Source organism: Metarhizium brunneum, chromosome 4 (assembly GCF_013426205.1).
Source record: "Metarhizium brunneum chromosome 4, complete sequence".
Lineage (NCBI taxonomy): Eukaryota > Fungi > Ascomycota > Sordariomycetes > Hypocreales > Clavicipitaceae > Metarhizium > Metarhizium brunneum.
Genome location: NC_089425.1, coordinates 1,068,452 through 1,090,299, shown reverse-complemented (window position 1 = coordinate 1,090,299; position 21,848 = coordinate 1,068,452). Strand labels below are relative to the sequence as shown.

Here is a 21,848-nt window from a genome sequence, read left to right as displayed (position 1 = left end):
CTGGGCGTATCTGTCGCAGTGCATGTGTCTCGCCACCGACTTACCAACAAAGCACCCATCCATCGTCCTAGCACATGTCTGTTGGCAAAGAGGGACTTGCAGCTAATAGCTCTCGTCCCTGAAACGTACCAAAAAACGTCGTGGGATGCATTAACTTGCTTCCATAGGATATACCAGATGTATCCCGCATTCTGGGCTCCAAAATGTTCTACGTTATCGGTCGCTCTTTGCAGTCTCACACAAGTTACATCAGTATACAGCAGCCACGAACCAAGATTGAAGACAGGCGAGACATATCATCAGAGGGAATAGACAATTTATTGATCAGTATCATGATATTACTTTTCTTATATTACGGGCATTTATCCGACTCCATGTGCAATTCTTGGGTAGCTAGGAGAAGTCGCAATCGAACCCTGAGAAAAGAGGTTTTCATCCATGCAATAAGATGGATACTGAGTCTGACGTGTTCGATGCCAAAATTTCACGGTACTGGATGCCTATTCTCTGGGGCGTTTGAGTCGGCGAGATTTGCCTTGATCGCCGTTCCCAGGCTTTGGCTTGGATACATGTCCAATGCGTTTCCGCTCCATTTAAAGGCGGATATAACCCGCCTCCCTTCCTTCTTTGGGGCCAAGGCTGCGCTGTCATTGCTACAAGTTAAAGTTTGACAACTTTGCTCAAGTTTGTCCCATTGTGAAACATTCTGCTCTTTTGCCATGAAGTCTATCCTTTATGTAGCTTTTGCCGCTCTGGCAGCAGCTACTACTATTGTTGTCCGCAATGATGAGACCCGTAAGTTCCCTCTCACCAAGCCCGGGACAATTGAATCAGGAGACATTCAAGATCACTTACAGTGTTACAGACGTGGCCCGCAGTCCACAATTTCAGGTTTGTTTGAGCAGTCTGCCTTGGCCTTTCTAGCAGCTAATTGAGTCTGCATAGCCATTCAAGGCCGACGACAGCGCTTCTCACAAGCGTGCCCCTCAGTTTTAGGTAGGTTTGGGTACGCAATGTCCGCATTTCCAAGACGTCCACTGAGTGTGTATAGCCCTTCAAGGCTGATGACGACGCTGCTTATAAGCGTGATTCTCAGTTCCAGGTGCGTTCAAGCATTCAGCCTTTGACTTGTAAAGCAATTGACTAAGTCTCTGCAGCCTTTCAAAGCCGACGATGATGAATTGTCCCAGGTACATTGCAGTCAAATAGCCTCATATCAGGAAGAGAGTACTCTTAGAGGGCGCCAGACTACACACGGCACAGTTGTGTAAGACTGCTCAGGAAACCATGGTTCATACACACTGCGAATGCAAGCATGTCGTTGAGTATTTGATGTGTTAGGTCTGTCGCTTTTAAGTTGATGCAGGCTACTACATCTCAAGTTATTTACGGCGTTCCAGGATATGTCAATAGAGCGGGGTTAATCCTATTACGGCCTGGCGGCGCCGCTTCCGTCTGGTCCGTCCCGTGTGTGGAGCCGACTAAAATCCCACGTGTAGCCGAGGGGGGGCCGATCCTGCCAAAGCGGGTGCCCTAGGGCACGCTGGCAGTCAGATCCAAAACGAAGAGGCTGACTGCAGGCAGAGAAACCGGGAAGTGCGGTTAAAGTTCGTGGGCAATACTACGTCGGACTCGCCAGGAACAGCATTCTCCGAGATGATATGTGTTATAACTCCTTTTGATCACCATTCAATATGATAATGACGCTGCCGCCCAAGGGATGGCAACCAAACCGGGACACTGTCAAAGCGAGTGACAAATATCGCACAAAATAACACCAAAAAAGGGGCGTGGCCAAGCCACATGTAATTGTTTGTACCCCCTATATCCTGTGCGACAACAAAGCTATCGCCGGGAGGGGCACAGCGGAAGGCAAGATTGAAATCGTGCTAGAGCGAGATAAGAGACTGTGGGGTAGCTTTCTTTTGCTCCAAACAGACTGCAGAGTCAAGTATAGCAATACCAGCTTTTAACAGGTAGTGGCCTATTTTATGGGCTACGTCATTCACTCAGATGGCGATTTCCTCAGCAGTCTGCAGCCTATTTCTCCTGCGATTGTCAGGCATCTATCACCACCTCAGTCATCTCACTTCCTTCCCTCGCTAATCCCATCTCCCCTCTATCATGCCGCGTTCAAGCGTGTGAGAAGAGAGCGACAACCAAATCTTGCTTTCGCAGAACAGCGTTGAATCCGGATTTGGGGAAAGGGTGCAGCAAGATGTGGCCTACAGATACTGCTTGCGCAGGTTTACACCATCCCTTGATACAAAACGACTAGTTGTCGTGGCCCTCGCAACCATCATCGCCGCCTTGGCTCTGGCAACACTGGCTCTGGAAGCTCTCACTCTGCGATTAGGGCCTTCATCTGACGGCGGCTCCATCAACCACTGCGGATCAAACACGGAAGAAGCTCTAGCTCTGGGCTGCAAGTTCGACGCCATCAACTACTCCTGGCAGCCGCCCGAGTGCTTCCATGAACAAGTCTACAAGCATTATTGGGACTCGACACGCGCGCAGGGGGCGCTCAAGTGGTACGCCGACTCGAACTTCACAAAGGAGCTGCCACAAGACATTGAGATCCTCATGCATACGCCACATGTGTGGTCGGAACATCGGCTTCATGTCGTGCATTGCCTGTACGACTGGGAGCTGATGCATTACGCACTGTCAATGAACAAGCCAGTGCCAGAGTTCATCTCGCGCCTCAACCATACCGTGCATTGTGCGGATACGGCCTTGGACCAACATTACAGAATCAAGGATACAGTTATCAAGGCTTCACATAATAGATGCGTCATGTTGGCACAGGCAAAAGTTGGTTAAATGTTTTGGAATCGATCGATATGGCCAAGCCAGGACTAGAACAGAAACGCGGGGAGATGTCGACGGTCTAATGGAAAAGGGGCGACCAGGACTCCCAAGATGGGTTGTGTTATTAATATTCTTGAAGATTGTAACAAGATATACTCTATATATTAACCGCTTACCCGTCCAAGAAGCGCTGAATTGGATAGATTGCCTGCCATGGATGGGTCCAACGTATGTAGTCATGAGCCAGACGGGCTATTGGACCATGGTATATAATGGCACCCTGAAGGCCATCTTGCCAAATGCTTTGTCTCTTTACTTTTTTCCCAGTCAAATATATACCATCATGACCTCTTCTAATGCGGCCAGGGAAGAACAGGAACCTCTTTTGGCCCGGGGAGACAGAGTCCGGGATGGCACAAGCACGGTACAATCGCAGGCCTCGTCGCACCAGGTTCCTGTTCTTGTGTTTGGGTACATTTCAATGTTCTTCTTGACGCTGTATCCTAGTATCTTCCACACGGCCCAGACTCAGACCATGGAGGGAAATATCTGCCAGATCCTCACCCCATCGTCACGAACCCAGTCGCGGACCTGCGCTGCAAGGACGCAGAGGTGCAGGCCGAGCTGTGGCTGGTGTTGAGTTTGGCGAGCACCTTTGGTCTGCTGCCGACGCTACTGTTTAGTATTCCCTATGGAATGGCTGCTGACGTCTATGGCCGCAAGCCCATCGTCATCCTATCTGCAATGGAATGTACCCTGTATGCTCTGACCGCAATGGTCGTCTGTATATGTTCGCCTTGGCTGTCATAAACCGACAACAAATTTAAACGCCCCTGAAGGCCGCTTTCCTAATACATTTCCGTCACGGCTTCTTGGGGCTGTGACTCTCACGTCAGCTGTCGGCGGTGGCTCGGCCATTGCCTTGTCAATTCTGTTTGCCATGGCGAATGATGTCGTGTCCAAATCACAGAGATGCGTATAACTTTCACCTCATGCCCTTGCCTTCATACCATTCGCACCGGTCCAACGCTCACGCAATATTGTACTGATAGATCCATGACGTTTTCGCTTTTAACAACCTCACGGCTCGTCGCTGTCCTCGTTAGTGGACCAATTACCCACGCCACTCCATCTCGGGGGCAATGGCTCACGTTTGCTGTATCAATGCTTGTCCAGTTCTTTGGGCTCCTGATGTCGCTTCTACTACCTGAGACGCCAACGCCGTTGTACTTTCTGCGTTTAGCCTTTGTTTGGAGCCGGCAATGCGTAGTCTCATTGTTTATTCGGCCAGAAATGCAGGCACCGGGATGGTTTTCTCCATCATGGAGCTGCTTCAAGCCCTGGCTTTCATAGCCTCTGGTCCTGTTGTTGCCTCGAGCTTCCGGCTAGATCTCCCTTGGGGTGGGCAGTGACTAGGGCTGCCCTTGTTGATCGCAGCTTGCATGGCGATGCCTGGGGTTGTGATTATATTTGCTCTGAGAATTGAAGAGACTAAAGACGAGGAGGAGGAAGCATTTTGGCGCCGAGGAGTAGAGTAATGGCCACCTTGTTGCTGCTTTATAACTAGCAAAGAGATTAACATCCGATGCACACGCCTTGACCCATCTTCTTGTATCGCACCAAAAAATGGGCGTGGCCACGCCACATGTATTGATGTGCTGATTGGTATTGACCCCTTATGTAGCCTTCCGACATCTTGGTGCGCCCATTTTTTGTTTGGCAGTTTTGCATGCAAAAGGCTGGGTCAATCCAATCGAGACAAGGAGTCGGGTTTCCAACTTCGCTTGGAAGGCCGCGCGGCAAGGTATATACATGCATGTATGTATGCGTGGCACACCCAATTTTCAAGCCGACTTGACCGGACACGTCACATTCATGGCTCTTAAAGTTCAACTGGTGGACATGGATGCAGCTCCTGGCGCTGTGCCCCCTGCACAGTCCATATTCATCAACATTGAAATGTCCAGGTTCGGTCAATGCATGTGGAGGAAAACGAATCAAGAGCGGTGAAGACGGCCGGGAGGCAAGACGCTGGGGGCACATTGACATCAATGCATGCAGCTTCATCCAAGTCATTCAATGTGGCACTGGGCGTTTAAATCTAGCTCCTATTCCCCAATTGTCCAATCCATACAACCAGTCCATTCAGCGAGGGCCTCGTGACGACGCATCTTCAACACCAGACACTTATCCCGTCTTCTCCATCATGGGCAGTAGCCAACAAATGTACGCATGCCATCCCCTTACGCAAGCATGCGCTGACGTGACAAAAAGTGAGGTCGATGTCCTGATCATCGGTGCTGGCCCAACTGGCCTGGGTGCTGCCAAGCGTCTTCAGCAATTGGTATGCTCCAAAATCATCATGACGGCCCCATTGGTGGTCACTGACAGCTTGTGACGGAAGAACGGCACGTCGTGGCTCATTGTTGACTCTAATACGACGCCTGGTGGTCTCGCATCGACAGATGTCACTCCAGAGGGTTTTGTGAGTTCCTCGGCTTGTCTCTGCTATTCTTTTTTTGACATGGACCAAAATATCTAGCTGTTCGACGTTGGCGGACATGTCATCTTCTCCCACTACAGCTACTTCGACGACTGCCTCAACGAAGCCCTGCCCAAGCCCGACGACTGGTACACGCACAAGCGCATCTCGTACTGCCGCTACCAGGGCCAGTGGGTTGCCTACCCCTTCCAGAACAGCATCGCCGCGCTGCCTCAAGAGGAGCAGTCGAGATGCCTAGAGGGAATCATAGAGGCTGCCCTGCAGGCCCGTGGCCGCGATCCCGCAGACAAGCCGAACAACTTTGACGAGTGGAATATCCGGAATCTGGGACAACGCCTGACCGACATCTTCATGCGACCGTACAACTTTAAAGTTTGGGCCGTTCCCACAACAATGGTACGGGTTTACCGTTGTTTCGATTTCCCAGCATCATGAGACCCCGCCCTGACAGACGCTTTTCATTCTAGATGAACGCGACGTGGCTCGGAGAGCGAGTCGCCGCGCCCAATGTCAAGCTGCTCACGTCCAACGCTGTGCTGAACAAGGTGGCTGGACCATGGGGGCCCAATGCTACGTTCCGCTTCCCGGCGCGTGGCGGAACTGGTGGCATCTGGATCGCCGTGGCCAACACCTTGGACAAGCACAAGACGAACTTCGGTCAGCATGCCACTGTGACAAAGGTCGATGCCGACGCAAAGAAGGTGTATCTGAAAGATGGTGAGTCCAAGGTGAACCCCCAAAGCAAGATCCTACTGACCGCTGAAACTGGAGGCACCGTGGTCAAATACTCGTCTCTCATCTCGACCATGGCTGTTGACCACCTCGCCGCGTCCATGGGCGACGTCAAGCTCCAGCAGATGTGCAAGCGTCTGGTATACTCCTCCACAAATGTAATTGGTGTTGGCATTCGCGGCAAACGCCCCGAGCGTATCGGCGACAAATGCTGGGTCAGCACTTACACGGGCGTCACCCCAAGATGCATCCAAACCGATGCTAACCATCATCAATAGCTGTACTTTTCCGAGGACAATTGTCCCTTCTACCGGGCCACCATCTTCTCCAACTACTCCCCATATAACCAGCCGCACGACAAGGTTGAACTAGTCACCAAGCAACTGGCCAACGGCAAGCAGCCAAAGTCGTCGGCACCGCAGCCAGGACCGTACTGGTCCCTTATGCTCGAGGTCTCTGAGTCGTCGTACAAGCCTGTCAACCATGAAACACTTCTTGCGGATTGCATTCAGGGCCTTGTCAACACGGAGTTACTAGACCCTGAAGATGAGATTGTCAGCACATATTTCCGGCGCTTCGATCACGGATATCCTACGCCACACCTGGATCGCAATGACGCCCTGGCAGATATCTTGCCCCATCTCCAAAACAAGGACATTCTGTCCCGGGGCCGCTTTGGCTCATGGAAATATGAGGTTGGCAACCAGGACCACAGGTGAGTCACGACTTGTTGCCTCGCGCTTGGGAAAAGCTATGCTCATTTCCTCTTAACAGCTTCATGCTGGGCGTCGAGGCCGTGGATCGCATCCTGTTCGGCGGCATCGAACTGACACTGGGATACCCCGACTTTGTCAACGGCCGCGCCAACACGGAGCGCCGCTTGAATACGATCAAGAGCTTATCCAAACGGTCATGAGGAGCTTACGAACTAGAATTGGCAGCTACTTTTGTTGGTTCTACTGGTAATGGTGGCTTGCACCTTTCTGCAAGATACGTGTTTTCAAGTGTAGGCGTAAAGATCATCGAATTTACCACCAAGCTAGGCGGTGCATAGTCATTGAGTCTGGTACTAATTGTTAGAGCAGCTTCTGAGGCAGCATACCGGCCGTAGTCTACTAGTTCCTTGGGTTCAAAGTAATATTGACTCCTGGAGAAAAGCGGTCGGAAGGAAGGTACAAAGTACTAGAGTATTTTATGCAGCTGAATTGCTACCTCAAACCGTTGTTCCAAGTTTCTGCCGATTTCATGGATCTGGGACTCAGACTCCATCTTTAGCTTTAGCCCTCAAATTCCAAGTGTTCATCTGGCAGGATATATGCTATCCTGGGACCTACATATTTAAATTTATCTGTAACCCGGTATGGCTGTCTGTCGCGAGCAGTTGATACTACTTTCAAGTAACTATCGGACAGCCACTCTCTTAACGAGGCGGTTTCAGACATCTTGTATACCTCTTCCCTCTGACTGTGACAAGGGCTAAAGGCTTGGAGTATCATGACTCGATTCATCTAATAGAAGTCTTTGGTATTAAAGATCCCTCGTTTTCCTCAAGGCCTAGTTAACCAAAGAAGTCTATTTATACAAGAAGTTGCTCGATAAGACCGGCTCACTTGCCAAAGGGAAGGCCCCATTCCAGCAACACAGCTTCATATTGTTGCGTAGAGAAATCGCAGATACCCGCCAATTCTCCGGTCAAGCGAATAATGACCACCGTTCCATCACCCCTGCCACGAGAGAAATTCCAGTAATTGCCATGCTCAAGCCTTTTGGCACCATAACAGACGCAGCTGCGCTCTTCTTTGAAGCCGTGGCGGCTGCAGCAGAGCCGGAAGCCCCTGATTCGGAATCCTTTCCATTGCTCGCCGAGGCCGCAGTAATCGTGTAAACGACCTTGTCGCCCCCATTCGTATAGGAGAAGACGGAGCCGCTCGGGGGTGCAGTAACAGATCCAGGATTGTTGCTCAAAGTCGCGGTGCCACTGGTAGGCAAGCTGCTGGGCGGGAAATATGTGCTCACGCCTGCCAGCGAGAAGTTGAGATCTGATGCGCAGTTGATCTTGGTCATCGGCTGGCATTCGCGGAAGTTGATGTCGAGTTGAGTCTGGATCTTGGACACCGAGGCCATGCCGACCAAATCGGGTTTCGTGTCGGGACATATCTCGAAAATACTAGATCAAAACAGTCAGAAGTTGCGGCAAAGAGCATGGCCGAGAATACAACTTGCACAACCCGCCTGCTCACCTCGACATGGCGCCGCTGATTTCGCAACAGCCACAAGCGCCAATCTTGTCACCGCGTAGAATGGTATCCGCGCCATGTACGTTTTTCATGCAGCTCGCGCCCTGGGTTATGCTGTCTGTAATAGCTTTGTACACCTTGCCGACGTTGCATGAGCAAGCACCGGCAGCATTGTCCGGAATGGGAAAATACGGAACGGGTAGCTTGGCAATGGGACAGTCCATGAGATACGAGACAAGGTATTCTTGGTACTCGCATTCCCAGACACGGTTCCAACAGTGCGCCGCATAGCAGTTGTAGTTCAGGATATAATCTTCACACGCACAGGCCTGTTGAGCTACCCCGTCGCCCTTGGTTTTTGAGAAACAGGCGTCGATCTTTTCGTTTGCGACGTTTTGACAGCTCTGGAATCCGGGAGCATCAGCGCGTCCGTTGCTGGTCAAGTTGCCCACGGCGTTGGCAATGGCCGCCACAGAGAGAAGCGTAAGCAACTTGCGAGACATGGTCGCAACTTATTGCTTCGAAGATTGGTAGACCACGAAGAAATTTACTCTCTGTGTGCTTTGAATGTTCTATGACAAAAAAAAAAACTTTCGTTCCTTCTTTATTTTAGACTGGCGGCCTAGACGCCCCTATGTAATACCATTTTGCGTGAGGCTGAATTCGATGTGCCGTTTAGCCGAACTACGCGGAAACCATGTTGAGCACAATGCTTACTTGGACTTTTAGATTCGTCAGCTCATGTGCCACAAGGGCTTCGACTTCCGCTCAAAGTTTTACGCTACAGGCAAAGCTGATTGTTTGAACAGGGAAGGTCGACCGGCCTCAGCCCAGCACGCTTCATAGTCCGTTGCCTGAGAAAAGCGAATTCGCATGTAAGAATAGAAGCCTAATCACGACCATTGCCTTGCGTCGTGTTTATAAATTTAATTTTTAAAACTAGGTATAGACATATGGCGATGATGCCAAAGATAGTCTTGACACCAGTTCAGGCGCCGGAAATCACAGAGTTGGTGTATATGCAGATGAGCCTTATGCAGCATTTATAGTCTTGTCAAACAGATGTCTGTGGATCAAGTACTCGTTTCGAGGATAGATTCACAACATATTATTTTTTTCGTAATTTCAACCCTCGTGCTGCCCAGGGAAAGAATCTGCAGTGATTCTTTCCTTGTTGCACAAGACAGATTAGCCAACTCCCCGCAATGGCTATTCGTAAGATCGGCCGGAAGTCCGGCACGGTGGTCTTGTGGATGAGCTCGGTTCGTGAACAAGGTTCTACAATTTCAGCCCTAGAAGCTTATGCGCACTGAGCAGCCGGATGGCAATGCGACAACATACTAGCATCGGGGAGTGCATGGGTATTCAACCCCTGAATTTACCGTTATTACCAGAATGCACGCGCCTAATTTGGAAAAGAACGGCCCCAGAATAACCCTAACCCTAACCATCCTTCTACCCAAGAATTAAGAATCATGACGAGTGATAAGAAGTTAAAGGGTAGCCTCAGTCTAGTATGGACTGAGAAACTTGCAGATAATACGTATTTGTAGATGCATTGAAGTCACAATGCATAGATACTTAAGTAAAAAGACTGGACTAATGTTCAGAAACAACATTGAATAATATGCAATGCTTTAACCAAGACAAGTGGCCGTAGGATGTATCACAAAGCTCGTCATCTGATCCCGCTCTTCCCTCCAATCACTCGAATCACATTCGCCCTAATACAAAAGGGTACACAGATCCCGCATAACCGGATACTTGAACACATCCTTGACAGCAAGTGGCAAGCCAGTCTTGCGTGCCAAACCAACTAGCTTCATCGCCCCGATGGAATCACCCCCGATACGGAAGAAACTGTCGTCGATGCTGATATTGTCAGGTTCCATGTTGAGCACTTCAGCCCAAAGTCCCTGCATCAACTGTTCGGAATCAGTCGTCGGCGCCCTGCGCTCGCCCTCAGTGCGACTCAAGGCGGCGATATCCGTCAACGTCAGAGAAGACCCGTAGCTGCGCAAGTGCCGACGGTCAGTCTTCCCCGTCGGCGTCATGGGAATGTTTCGAACCGGAATGAATACGCTCGGGATCATGAATGGCGGTAGCCGCTCGCCCAATCCTCCAGCGACACCACGCGTTGCACCTCGTACTGCCTGTTCGTAGTCTTGATCGCTCACTTCGTCCCCGGAACCCATACAAACAAATGCCACCAACATGATTCCGTGGCTGCCCGTTGGCCGGATTGTCTCGGCTACAACTGTCACCATGTTGCCTTGCGCAGCAGTGGAAACCGCATCTTGCACATAATGCTCGACTTCCTCCAGCTCTACTCGCTGTCCGCGAATCTTGACCTGCGTGTCTTTTCGGCCCTTGAATACGAGACTGCCGTCCTCGCGGTATTGCACCAGATCTCCCGTGCGGTACGCTCGGCCGCGGCGGCCAGGCCGCTTACCAGGAACGCCTCGAAGAAGCCACTCGGGATCTTGGACGTACGCTGCCTTTGTTTTCGCCGGGCTGTTGACGTACCCTGCTCCGACGAGGGCTCCCTCCAGCCAAAGCTCGCCGACTGTCCCAATGGGCGCCAATCTGTCAGGATGCTCCGCATCAACAACCCAGGTGCATAGCCCGGATGCAAGACCCAAGCCACCGTCGCTGTGACAAGTCAAGGGCAATATCAGGCTGGTTGGCGTGCACTCTGCCGGTCCGTATGCACTGACTACGCGTGCCCCTTCACGCACATATTGTGCGTCGCTGGGCAGGACAACCTCGCCACCTAGAAGCATCGTGGACAGCTGCGTGAGGGCCGTCTTTGGCTCGATATTGCGCAGGACGGATGGTGTGAAATCCGCCACTGTAGCTTGGTACTTTTCTAAGCAGCCCGAAATGCTGTCTTGCCGCTCTTCAGCTGATGGTATGCACAAGCATCCGCCTGCCGTCAGGGTATTCATCATATTAGACCATACCACATCAAACGCATACGATGAAAAGTCCAGAACGCGCGAGTTGCTTTCGAAGCCAAGCAACTCTCTCTGGTGAACAATTGCGCTGCAGTAATTCCCATGCGTGACCATGGCACCCTTGGGCACGCCCGTGGTGCCGGACGTAAATATTATATACAGAATATCCGAGGCATCGATTTCCGGAAGGCTGGGTTCGTGGTCCAAAGACAGGGCAAACTCGAATAGTCGTTCAAGATCCACTGATATGACGTTGCCAGCGCCTAGCCTTTTGGCCATGTCGGTATAGGCCACAGAGGCCAAGATTGTCTTTGCTTCGATCTGTGCCGTCATGCCTCGTAAACGCTCCTCTGGCTGGTTGGACGGATCTGTAGCAACACACGCAGCGCCAGTCTTCATGATGGCCAATGCAGAGACTGGCATCCACATGGATTTCTCAAAGCACAGCGGAATCATGTCCCCCTTTTCGACCCCGACCTTTCTCAAATGATAGGCCAGAGTAGTAGACAAGTCGTCCAGTTGTTGGTAGCTTAGGGATCCGTCCCATGCATGTATAGCGGTAGCGCCAGGTTGTCGGTGGACAGTCTCACGGATCATGCGAGGCATGTTGTCGGACACGGCTTCGGGAAGCTTGGCGTTCCAAGTCCAAATATCCTGGAGGTCTCTGCTGCTCGTGATTGACACATCCTGCACCTTGAGTTCACCTGCTTCCGGGCTGAGAAGTTGCTGATGCACATGCTCGAATTGATAAAACAGCCGCGTGACCTCGTTCTCGGACAGTGTGCTGGAATCAAATTTAATGCTAACGCAGGACCCCAACTGTGTCTTGATATACTTCAAAAGTATGGCATAGTCGCCCGACTGCACCTGTTGAGCATCATCGTTGTTGACGGAGAGAACGCTCTGGAAGTCGCATGCCAGAGAAGCTTCAGCACTAATGCGGCGGATTCGTTGCAGTCCGGTTCTTTTGAAAATCTCCATATCTTGTCCCTGTTTCTGAATAGACTGGAGGAGGTTGTTTACATTCCCGGTCCAAGTGATGGGGATACGAACCGGTAGTAGGGAGTGGTCGTCAGATGCGAGACCAAATATTGCTTCTGTGGAATCCAGCATTCTTGCTGCAACAATGGCCCAAGCCGCTTTAATATAAGTACGAGACTCAATGTCACTGTCGAGGTGTAGGCCACCTTTTTGGAAGAGCGAAACCTCTTTGTATGTTCGTGATCGCTGGACTGCTGGCGGTGACGGGAAATGACTGCCCGTGGTTCCTTGAAACTGCTCTCTCCAAAAGGCGGTGGTTGTGACTTCATCAGTCCCAACAATCTGTTTGTAGAAACCATCAAATAATGAGACATTAGAGGACACAGTTATTTCGCCCTCGAGTAAGTGATTTTCATAATTGGTCTGAAGGAGGTAAGTCACGGCCATGGACAAGACATCACATGCCTGAGCAGCAACAGATTGTTGGATATAAGGTTCTCGATACTCCACAACAAGATCAATGTTGCTGCCATCAATGCTGGCGCTGAGGCCCATGTCAAACTGCAACTTGTTAGCGGCGACTCCTCACAGTAAGGAAACTATCATTCAGATAACCTACTTCATGGGGATCTTCTCCGGCACTGGCCTCAAATGACAAACTCCTCTTTTCATAGCTCTTTAGCTTATCCGACTCCCTGATGGACAAAGACGTGTTGAACAATTTCTTTCCTGAAATACCCAATTCGTGCTGAATCTCGGCCAGTGATGCATATTGCATGGCCAAATGCTGTATCGATCTGTTGGAGACAGACTCCAAGACGTTGCGAGGCGAATCTCTCAAATCAATGCGGCTGATGAGTAAATTTGCCAGCGGTCCCACGATCCCTTCAATACCATCTATAGGAGCATCCCGGCCCGAGGCCAAGTATCCGAAGCAAACCTCATCCATTCCGGTGAAGGTTGCAAGGACCATGGCCCAGGCAACCTGGAAGAAAACAGCACGCGTGATGCCGAGATTCATACACAGTCTAGAAACCTCGGCCAATTCCAACGGCGGCACGGGGATGTCGCCATGGCGCTCATCACCTGCGGAGGCGGTGTGAATTGCGAGCGGGAATTCACAAGGAGTCACTCCAGTAAGCATAGAAACCCATGGAGAAATACGCTGGGCACGAGGAATGCTGGAAATATGGCTCATCACACGTCTAAACGGCGGCACTGGCGCAGGCACAATGCCGTCATACAAGTTGATCAACTCTTGCAAGATGACTGACATGGAAGCCGCGTCCATGAGGGCATGGCTGATGTCTAACCTGCAAGCCACGTCCCCACTGTCAGATTGGCAGACGAAAAATAAGTGCTGTGGCTCATGGGCCTCAAAGTGTGGTCGTTGAAGAGTATTCAGCATGGCATCGGGGTCTTGTGAGCCAGACTTAACAAACTTGGCCTGGACGTTGGCGTTCTTCAGAATAATCTGAATGAAACCATCTCCTTCTGGGTGTAAAGCGAAAACAGTAGACAGAATCGGATGTCTCTGTACCAATCTGGTCCACGCGGTTCGTAGTCTCTCGGGCTCAATCGTTGTCGCCATTCCCTCGGTAGCCAAGCAGCGCCAAGTTGAACAAGTTGCATACGAGGCAGATTCCTTCTCTGAGCTCAGTAGAATGCCCTGCTGAAGTGGAGAGCAGGGCAAAATATCAACCACATTCTCGGTCTGTATTCCTAAACTGGGAAGCTGATTGCAAAGCAAGGCGTCTAGAGCACCATATGACATTGGCAGCAGCGGAAGATCACTGAGAGTGAAGCTGGCACGCGATTTGGACAGTTCGGTGACCGCGCTCCGTACAGATGTTCCAAACTCCTGGGCCCATCTTTGCAATCGTTCTTGGTGTCTCATGTTTTGATGAACTTGGAACGATACCATGAGCCAGTCGTCTTCCACGTCGGCGGTGATTTCAATCATGGTAAGACGGTGAGCTGTCGGTGATACATCAACCATGTCGTAATCACTGTCGCCAAGATGCTCAGGGCGTTTGAACAATCCTTCTTCAGCTTCAAGCTGTTGAAATCTGCCGGTGAAATTAAAGGTGACCTCTGTGATGTCTTGTCCCTGGGCGGCCTCGCGACCAGATTCACTGTAGAACCGGCAGGCAAAGTAGGGCTGACCCTTTCCAGGGACCTTTCTTCTGATATCTTTGGCAAACCTAATGGCTTCTATAACGGAGTCGCCTGGCTTCACGGGGACAGGAACAGGGTGCAGAGTCGTGAACCACCCTACCGTTCCGGAAATATCGACAGGGAGATTCTGCGAGTACTCACGGCCGTGTCCTTCGAGCCAAATAGTGGGCAGGCATCTTTCCGGGAATATTCGGTGAAATGAGTGCGCCATGGCACCCAGCAAAATGTCCACAGGCTCCGTTCGCAGGCATTCATTGGCATCTCCAAATATCGCATTGGTAACGAACGACTCGAATTCCTCCGTGATTAGGGTACAGTTGCCGAATGTGTTCTCACCCAAGGGAAGTCCCCAGAATTCCAGGTCCGGAAGCGGAACGCTGTATGGCAGCACTGAAATGGGAGAGGCATGACGGTTGGCCCTAATTTGACGCCTTAGCCATGATTTCCACGACGTCGATGGGGCCGAGATCAGGTTCCCGTGCCTGATGTGATCTTCAATATCGCCCCAGATGATTCTCCACGAGACGAGATCGACGACGAGGTGGTGTGCCGACAGGGTAACAAGCTGAACGTCTCCAGCAATGTTGAAGAGGTCGCAAGCAAACACTGGGCCATTCTCAATGTCGAGATGTTCCTGTCTCCATTGCGACAAAAGCATGACCTCATCCCGATTCGAAACATTGTGTTCCACGAAAGCGAAGGATGATGGACCTTTGGGAGCTATGCTCTGCTTCCACGCTGCGCCCGCGGCTGGGCGGTGGAAACGGTTCCGAAGGATGGCATGGCGATCAACAAGGTCCTTGACGGCGGCGAAAAATCTTGCTCCAGGAACCAGTGATCCCAGCTCTAGCACAAAGGTTTGATTGAAGTGGTTGAGTCCAGTTGGATACGCGTCGAAGAATAGTTGTTGGATAGGTGAGAGGTCGAATGGCTCAGAGCCCTCCTCGTCGACGCCTTCATCGTCGTCGGGCACTGAATGGCGCGAGATGGACTTGCAATGTGATGCCAATTGCCTTATGGTTCCCGACTGCAGGATATCTGCAACGGTGATGGAAATGTTATGCTGCCTACATTGAGCAACAACTTGCATTGCCGAAATGGAATCGCCGCCTATTCTCGTGAAAGCCTTGTTAACTGAAACCTCTTGAGCAGACAAATTAAGGACCGCCATCCAAATTTGCTGAAGCAGCTTCTCAACATCAGTCAGTATCTCCTGGGTGGCAGTCTTGTCGGGCATTTTTCTGTACTCTTTCCAAGCTGACTCTGCAATGTCTCGAAGCTGCTGTCTGTCTGTTTTGCCGCTTGGGGTCATGGGAATTTTCCGTATTGGTATATAGGAAGCTGGTACCATATAGATTGGGATTTTTTCCTGCAAGCGATCATTGCTTACTTGGACAAGATTTTGGACTAGCATTCGATGCTGTTCATCAGTCAGCTCGGCTTCGGAGCTTTCGAGTGCAACAAATGCCACCAAGACGGCGCTCGAGGCTTGTTTTGGTCGAATCGTCTCTGCAACTACAGTCAAGGTCTTGATGTCGTTGCTTTTCACCGAGTCCATACTACTTGCAATATGGTGCTCGAGATCTTCCAGCTCCACCCGCTGTCCTCGTATCTTGACCTGTGTATCTTTGCGACCCACGAAGATGAGTTCACCAGAACTCGTATATCGTACGAGATCACCAGTTCGGTATACACGGCCAGTCCGCCCGGTGTGGCCGGGAGCTCCTCTGGAAAGCCAAGCCGGGTCTTTAATAAATACTGTCGCTGTTTTGTCAGGATTCGCAAGATATCCTTGGCCAACAAGAGGCCCTTCAACCCAGAGCTCTCCAATTTCACCAAGAGGTGCCAAGACTTGTGAGTTGTTCACGTCGACCACCCAGGTACAAACACCGGCGCCACGACCGATAGTGATCCCGTCGGCAGAGACTTCAGATAGAGTAACAGTAGGTGTGCATTCGGCTGGCCCATATACGTTGATGATGGCAGTCTTGTCTCCAGCCAGAAAAGCATCAGCAGGGACGACGGCTTCGCCGCCCAGGATAAGGGTACTCAGATCGGACAGCACCTTTGGTCCTAGCATACGTGCAACAGATGGCGTCAAATCTACCGTGGTCACATTATACTTTTTGAAGCACTCAGCCAATTGATTCTCTCTCTCATAGGCCGAGGGTATGCACAGACAGCCTCCACTCGTCAAAGCATGGATTAGGTTGCACCATGAGGCATCAAAAGCATACGATGAGAAATCAAGCACCCTAGAGCTGCGGGAGAACATCAAGCGCCTTTGCTGGTGTGTGATGGCTGAACAGAAGTTGCCGTGTGACACCATCGCACCTTTTGGTGTACCAGTACTACCAGATGTGAATACCGTGTACACGGTGTCGGACGGTTGTACCAGGGGCAACTTTGTGGGCAAATGTAAAGGTTCGAGGCATTGCTGTCCGGGGCCAACGATCAACACGTCGCCGCTGCCAGCTATCTTTCTTACCAAGTCTTGGTTTTCAGCAGATGATAGCGCCACCGGAGACCCGAGTTGTGAGATTAACGAGCGTATTCTTTCCTCTGGTAGCTTCATGTCCACAGCGACAACACCGGCGCCGGCTTTCATGACAGCTACCGCGGCTACAGGCATCCACATGGACTTTTCAAAGTATAACGGGATGAGGCAGCCGCGAACATTCAGACTGGCTAGTCTCTCTGCTAAATTCTCGGACAATTCAGCCAACTGGCCATAGGTAAGATGGCCGTCCCATGCACAAATGGCGGGGGCAGACGAGTCCTCCAAGGTTCTCTGTGTAATCAAGTCGTGAACACACAGTTCTGTAGGCTCTGGCACAACTCTATTCCAGGCCCAGATTTGATCTAGGCCAAAAGTAGTAAGTGTTTCACCAAGTGTGTTCCGCAATGTTTGCCTCCTTAGCCGCGGGTCAGAGAATTGGCGAATAACCGTCTCCAAGTTGGCAGCAACGTGTGCCATTTTCGTCTCCGACACTAGTGTTGAGTCGAATCCTAAACGCACATGAACTCCTTTTGCCTCCAATTGGCATTCAATGACTAGAGCATAAGTACTGAAATCTTGCCACTTGTTTGCATTTTCCTCATCGTGGACTTCGGTCAAGAACTCTTCTTCTGGCTCGACGCTACCACCACCACTTGGGGGCTGCACAACAAGAAGAGTTTGGAAGTTGCAGGCTAGACTGGGCTCTTCTCCCAGGCGGCGGATATGCTGTAAGCCAGTTTGCTCAAATGGGATCATGTCAACGGACTGTTGCTGTACACGATGCAATATTGACTCCACGTCTTTGTCCCAGTCTAGAACAATGCGCAGAGGAACAGTGGCAATCGTAGGACCGGTTATCCTTTCGATTCCTGAAACTGGAGCTTGTCTGCCTGTCACGGTGACGCCGAACAGGGCTTCGTCTGAATTCGTGTTGTGCGCAGACAGAATACACCAAGCCGCGCGGAGTATAGTGGACGAAGTAAAGTCGCTGTTGAACCAGTCTAGATCAGATACAGACACTTCGAGCTTCTGATCAGGTCTTGGGTTATCTGTGTTCTTGGGAGTTGGGAAGTGACAGCCTTGGATGCCAGCAAACTGGCTTCTCCAAAATTCGTCCCGAGAGTTCTTATCCATAGTAGTGACGTAATCAAGAAATGCATCCATGGACTCCAAGTCCTGAATCTCATTTCCGTAGTATACATCTTGCACATCTTGGAGCAGCAAATTCATTGACCATCCGTCGTATAGAGCGTGGTGGATCTCCCATAATAGAAAAACATCACCTTCAGCATTCTCTGGAAGAAGAGAGAATCGGGTGAGAGGTGTTCCCAAACTCATCACTGAGTCTTCTTCCGCCAGACTATCCACCCAGTGCGTTTCTTCAGCCAAAACTGCCTGAACAAGTCCATTATCAGGAAGGCTGACTATGCGCGTGCGTAGAATTGTGTTCATCATAACAACATAATCCCAAGCCCTTTTCAGCTTAACGAGTTCCACATCTTTGCCGATTTTGAAAACGTTTCTTGCAACGTAATCGCCGGGATTTTTTACGGTCAGAGCCAATAGTCCTTCTTGTAAAGGCGTACAGGGAAGAATATCTAATACTCTAGATTCTTCAATGTTGCATAGTCGAGAAATCTGGGAGCGTGCTTCTCGGCTTTCGAGGGCAGATAGGAGAGCCGGTCTAGGTTCTGCCCTATCCTTCGAGCGATGTCGGCGGCAAACCTCCGATATATCTTTCAGGTAGGGGTGTTTATAGATTTCTCTGGTGTTGATGCATATGCTGGAAGACCCGGCAGCTTTGCAGAGCAACATGGCCTGAATCATATCGCCCCCCATTCTGAAAAAGTGACTATCCCCGCTAATCATCGCCGGGTCGACGTGCAATATCGCGGCCCAGATATTTTGCATTGTGGATTCAACTTCATCTTGAGAAGCCTCATCATGCTGTATATAGAGCTCCGAGTCTTGGTCATGGCCTCTCGAAATAGACCATCTCAGGTCAAGCTCAGAAGCGCTCAAGTCAGCACGGACGACGCAAGTTTCACCTCCTAGACCTTGTCCCAATAGCTGGATGGTCCCATCTTGCCTGTATTTGGCTAGGGAACCGGTTCTCAACAATAATCCATTGCGGCCTGGATGGTTCTCAGTACCATTTACCAGCCAGAGAGGGTTTTCCACAAAAGACTGGTCTTTATCAACACCACCTTGACCCAATAAAGGCCCTTCGACCCACAGTTCACCAACTTTGCCCATTGGCGCAAGTGACGTTGGATCATCAATGTCAACTATCCATAGGCAGAGTCCATATACTCGTTGGGAGAATGAGGTCTCGTCCATATTCGACTCATCTGACGCCAATGATTGTATGGAGGCTTTGATTGCACTGACCCTCCAGTCTCCATCGAAGACGCCTGAATCGCTAGAAAGAGCTTGATCTTCCCCATTATAGGGGATAATTGTCTTTGCGATAGGGATGACCGAAGCCAGCTTGGCACATCCATATGCACTGAAGACTGTTAGCTCAGTTTCTCCTAGGCTAAGGTCCGACAAGGTAGTCTCTTCGCTGAAACAGTTGACTTGAACTAGAGTTGATATATCCTCGTAGTTTAAATCATGGGCCCAATCCGGCGTAACAAATGCGCAGTTTGCATTGCCTGGTGCTGATTTGGGCAGTGCGATGCCAGAATCGCGATGAGGTGAGGGCATACAGAGGCAGCCCCCAGAGGATAATGTGTGTAGCAAGTAACACCAGGCCACAGGGGATGTATATGAGATATAATCAAGGGTACGAGTGTCTTTGCCGAACCCAAGCGCCCTTTGTTGATATACAATGGCACTACTAAATTGGCTGTGGGTAACAGTACCCATCGCAGAAAAATTCTCTGATGTTGCGTCCAAACTTGAAAAGAGGCCATCTGAAGGAGTCACTTTAGGCAACTGTGAAGATCTCGGCCTGGTTGAAAGCTCCAATAGAAATTGGTGATCCAGAATTAGGATGTCCTGCACACCTGCATCTGTCAATGCCGAACGGTTTGCTGCAGAAGAGATACAAAGAGAGGCACAGAGTTGTTTCGAAGACTCTGGGCCTGCTAGTTGAGAATGGGAGCCGTCTACGGCAATTGACACTCCGCCGGCCTTCATCGCGGCCATGACCGCAATGGGTGCAAGCAACGATTTTTCAAAGGACAAGAGAACATGATTTCCGACTTGGAGTCCAATTTCGACAAGATAATGAGCTAATGTGCTGGAAATATTGTCTAGTTGTTGATATGTCAAGTCGCCGTCCCAAGAACACACAGCTTGGCGATTGGGAAACTCCCAAACTGTGCGCTTGATAAGACCATGGACGCAAGCCTCTACGGTTTCGGGGACCGAGGCATTTTGAGACCAAACGTCATCAATAGACACGCTCTTCACATCTTCAGGATTTTCTGCGAACATGACGTTTTCCCCAACGATAGGATGTGAAATGATTGGTTGACTTTGGAGGTGCGTCATGGTGAGTCTCAGGTCTGAGATGTTCTCCCAGTGCCAGCCGGGTTATAAATGGAAAAAAGTCAAAAACAAATTAAACTCTTGTCAAAAGGATGAAAAATGGGACTCTTATTCCTGAAAATGCGCAAATATAGCTCATAGTCAGCGGGGAAATTTTCAAGTTATTGTAATATTACGGCGCATCCCTCTAGAATATAACAAGCCAACAAGCCAACAACCCCAAATACCGTTACGTAAGATGCATCACACACTTAATCGCCATGGGTTTGGTTTCTGTATTGCATACAGTGCAGCAAGTATTTGCAGAACATGTAAATCGAATTACGCGGCCTGTAGTCGATCTGCACGGGTGGACGGCAAAGGAAACGGCTGCAGACCAACATCACAAGACGTACAGATTTCAACCGCCAAGATCACGTCATGGTATTTTGCTCACTTTCTACTGAAATGGACCCCACGGAGTATTCTTTTTTTTGGTGTGGTTTCTCGGATTCTAGAGTACGACATAATTTCTATCGGCGGAGTAGGAGTTGGCATAGGACGTTTCGGTGCTTCAACTACATCAATATGTGACAAAGCAGGAAGGTTGTGGCCTATAAGATCACTTTAAGGACTAAAGTAGCGTAAAGAGACAACTCGGTAGCCAATCATGGCCACGAAGTTGACTCATGAAAAGTTCTTTTCTCTGCAGCTGAACTTCTTCCTTGTCATATCTGATTGGAAAGTGTGCAAGGCTCAGATTCTCAATTCGCTTAATCGTGCCATTGTTATCAAGTGGCTGCTTATGGACATGCGTCTCCATCAAGCCAAGCTATTTGTAACTTGGTCTAGACTTGAATCCCTTGCCCGGGAGTTATAAAATATCCGAGTGGAAGAGAGTAAGCGCTCAGTCTCATTATGTACCAGCCGAGTGCTATTAGCACAATATGGGTTAGAATGGCCGTAGGGGCACCCATCTAAGAGTGCCGAAGCTTCCGAAACAATAATCTTCTCTGGACTCGGCGCCTGTTCGGACATTATGTGTCAAAATATTGACTACCCTCCACTGCCGCTGTGTGAAGTGTGCTGTCTACAGAAGTCAGACTGCAACAGCTTTAGCTCGGCATTCGTCATCAGCGTTAATAATCCAAAGCACGTTATACTAGCTCCTTGAATGACAATGTAACATTGAAACGGGTGTGCCATGCTATAGCCCTTGGTAGCGTTACATCTGTCACTTTCCAGAAGCGTCCCATGCTAAGCGTGACATGGCATCCCCGTTGAAGGAAAAGCGGCTGGTAGGCGAGCCTGTTATGCCGAGTTTAAATTGCATGACCCGTGTCGTATCGCCCGCAGGCTGTCAAAGTCAGCCAGACCCGACAGTTGAGGCTCCCGGCTACATTCCAACGGCCGCATTCGAGACTCAGGCATCAGGGTCGCCATACATAGGAACAGGCTGGGATATGCTATCT

General features: G+C 50.3%; 4 protein-coding genes across 4 annotated transcripts; 2 read left to right on the top strand and 2 right to left on the bottom strand.

The window, feature by feature from the left end:
* Positions 1-2,124: 2,124 nt before the first annotated feature.
* G6M90_00g069880 (uncharacterized protein) lies at positions 2,125-2,823 on the top strand (the record flags this gene model as incomplete). The annotated part of the gene is made up of 2 exons (XM_066130924.1): positions 2,125-2,141; positions 2,247-2,823. The coding sequence occupies 2 exons, from the start codon at positions 2,125-2,127 to the stop codon at positions 2,821-2,823; spliced, it is 594 nt and encodes a 197-aa protein (XP_065987253.1).
* A 2,194-nt stretch (positions 2,824-5,017) lies between these two features.
* G6M90_00g069870 (uncharacterized protein) lies at positions 5,018-6,962 on the top strand (the record flags this gene model as incomplete). The annotated part of the gene is made up of 7 exons (XM_066130923.1): positions 5,018-5,037; positions 5,086-5,155; positions 5,216-5,296; positions 5,354-5,710; positions 5,782-6,261; positions 6,325-6,761; positions 6,821-6,962. 7 exons carry the CDS (start codon positions 5,018-5,020, stop codon positions 6,960-6,962), a joined length of 1,587 nt encoding a protein of 528 aa, XP_065987008.1.
* A 776-nt stretch (positions 6,963-7,738) lies between these two features.
* Positions 7,739-8,786, bottom strand: G6M90_00g069860 (uncharacterized protein; the record flags this gene model as incomplete). The annotated part of the gene is made up of 2 exons (XM_014685202.1): positions 7,739-8,213; positions 8,287-8,786. The coding sequence occupies 2 exons, from the start codon at positions 8,784-8,786 to the stop codon at positions 7,739-7,741; spliced, it is 975 nt and encodes a 324-aa protein (XP_014540688.1).
* A 1,221-nt stretch (positions 8,787-10,007) lies between these two features.
* On the bottom strand, positions 10,008-20,400 carry atnA_0 (Nonribosomal peptide synthase atnA; the record flags this gene model as incomplete). Its single annotated transcript, XM_014685203.1, has 2 exons — positions 10,008-12,782; positions 12,841-20,400. The coding sequence occupies 2 exons, from the start codon at positions 20,398-20,400 to the stop codon at positions 10,008-10,010; spliced, it is 10,335 nt and encodes a 3,444-aa protein (XP_014540689.1).
* Positions 20,401-21,848: the final 1,448 nt, after the last annotated feature.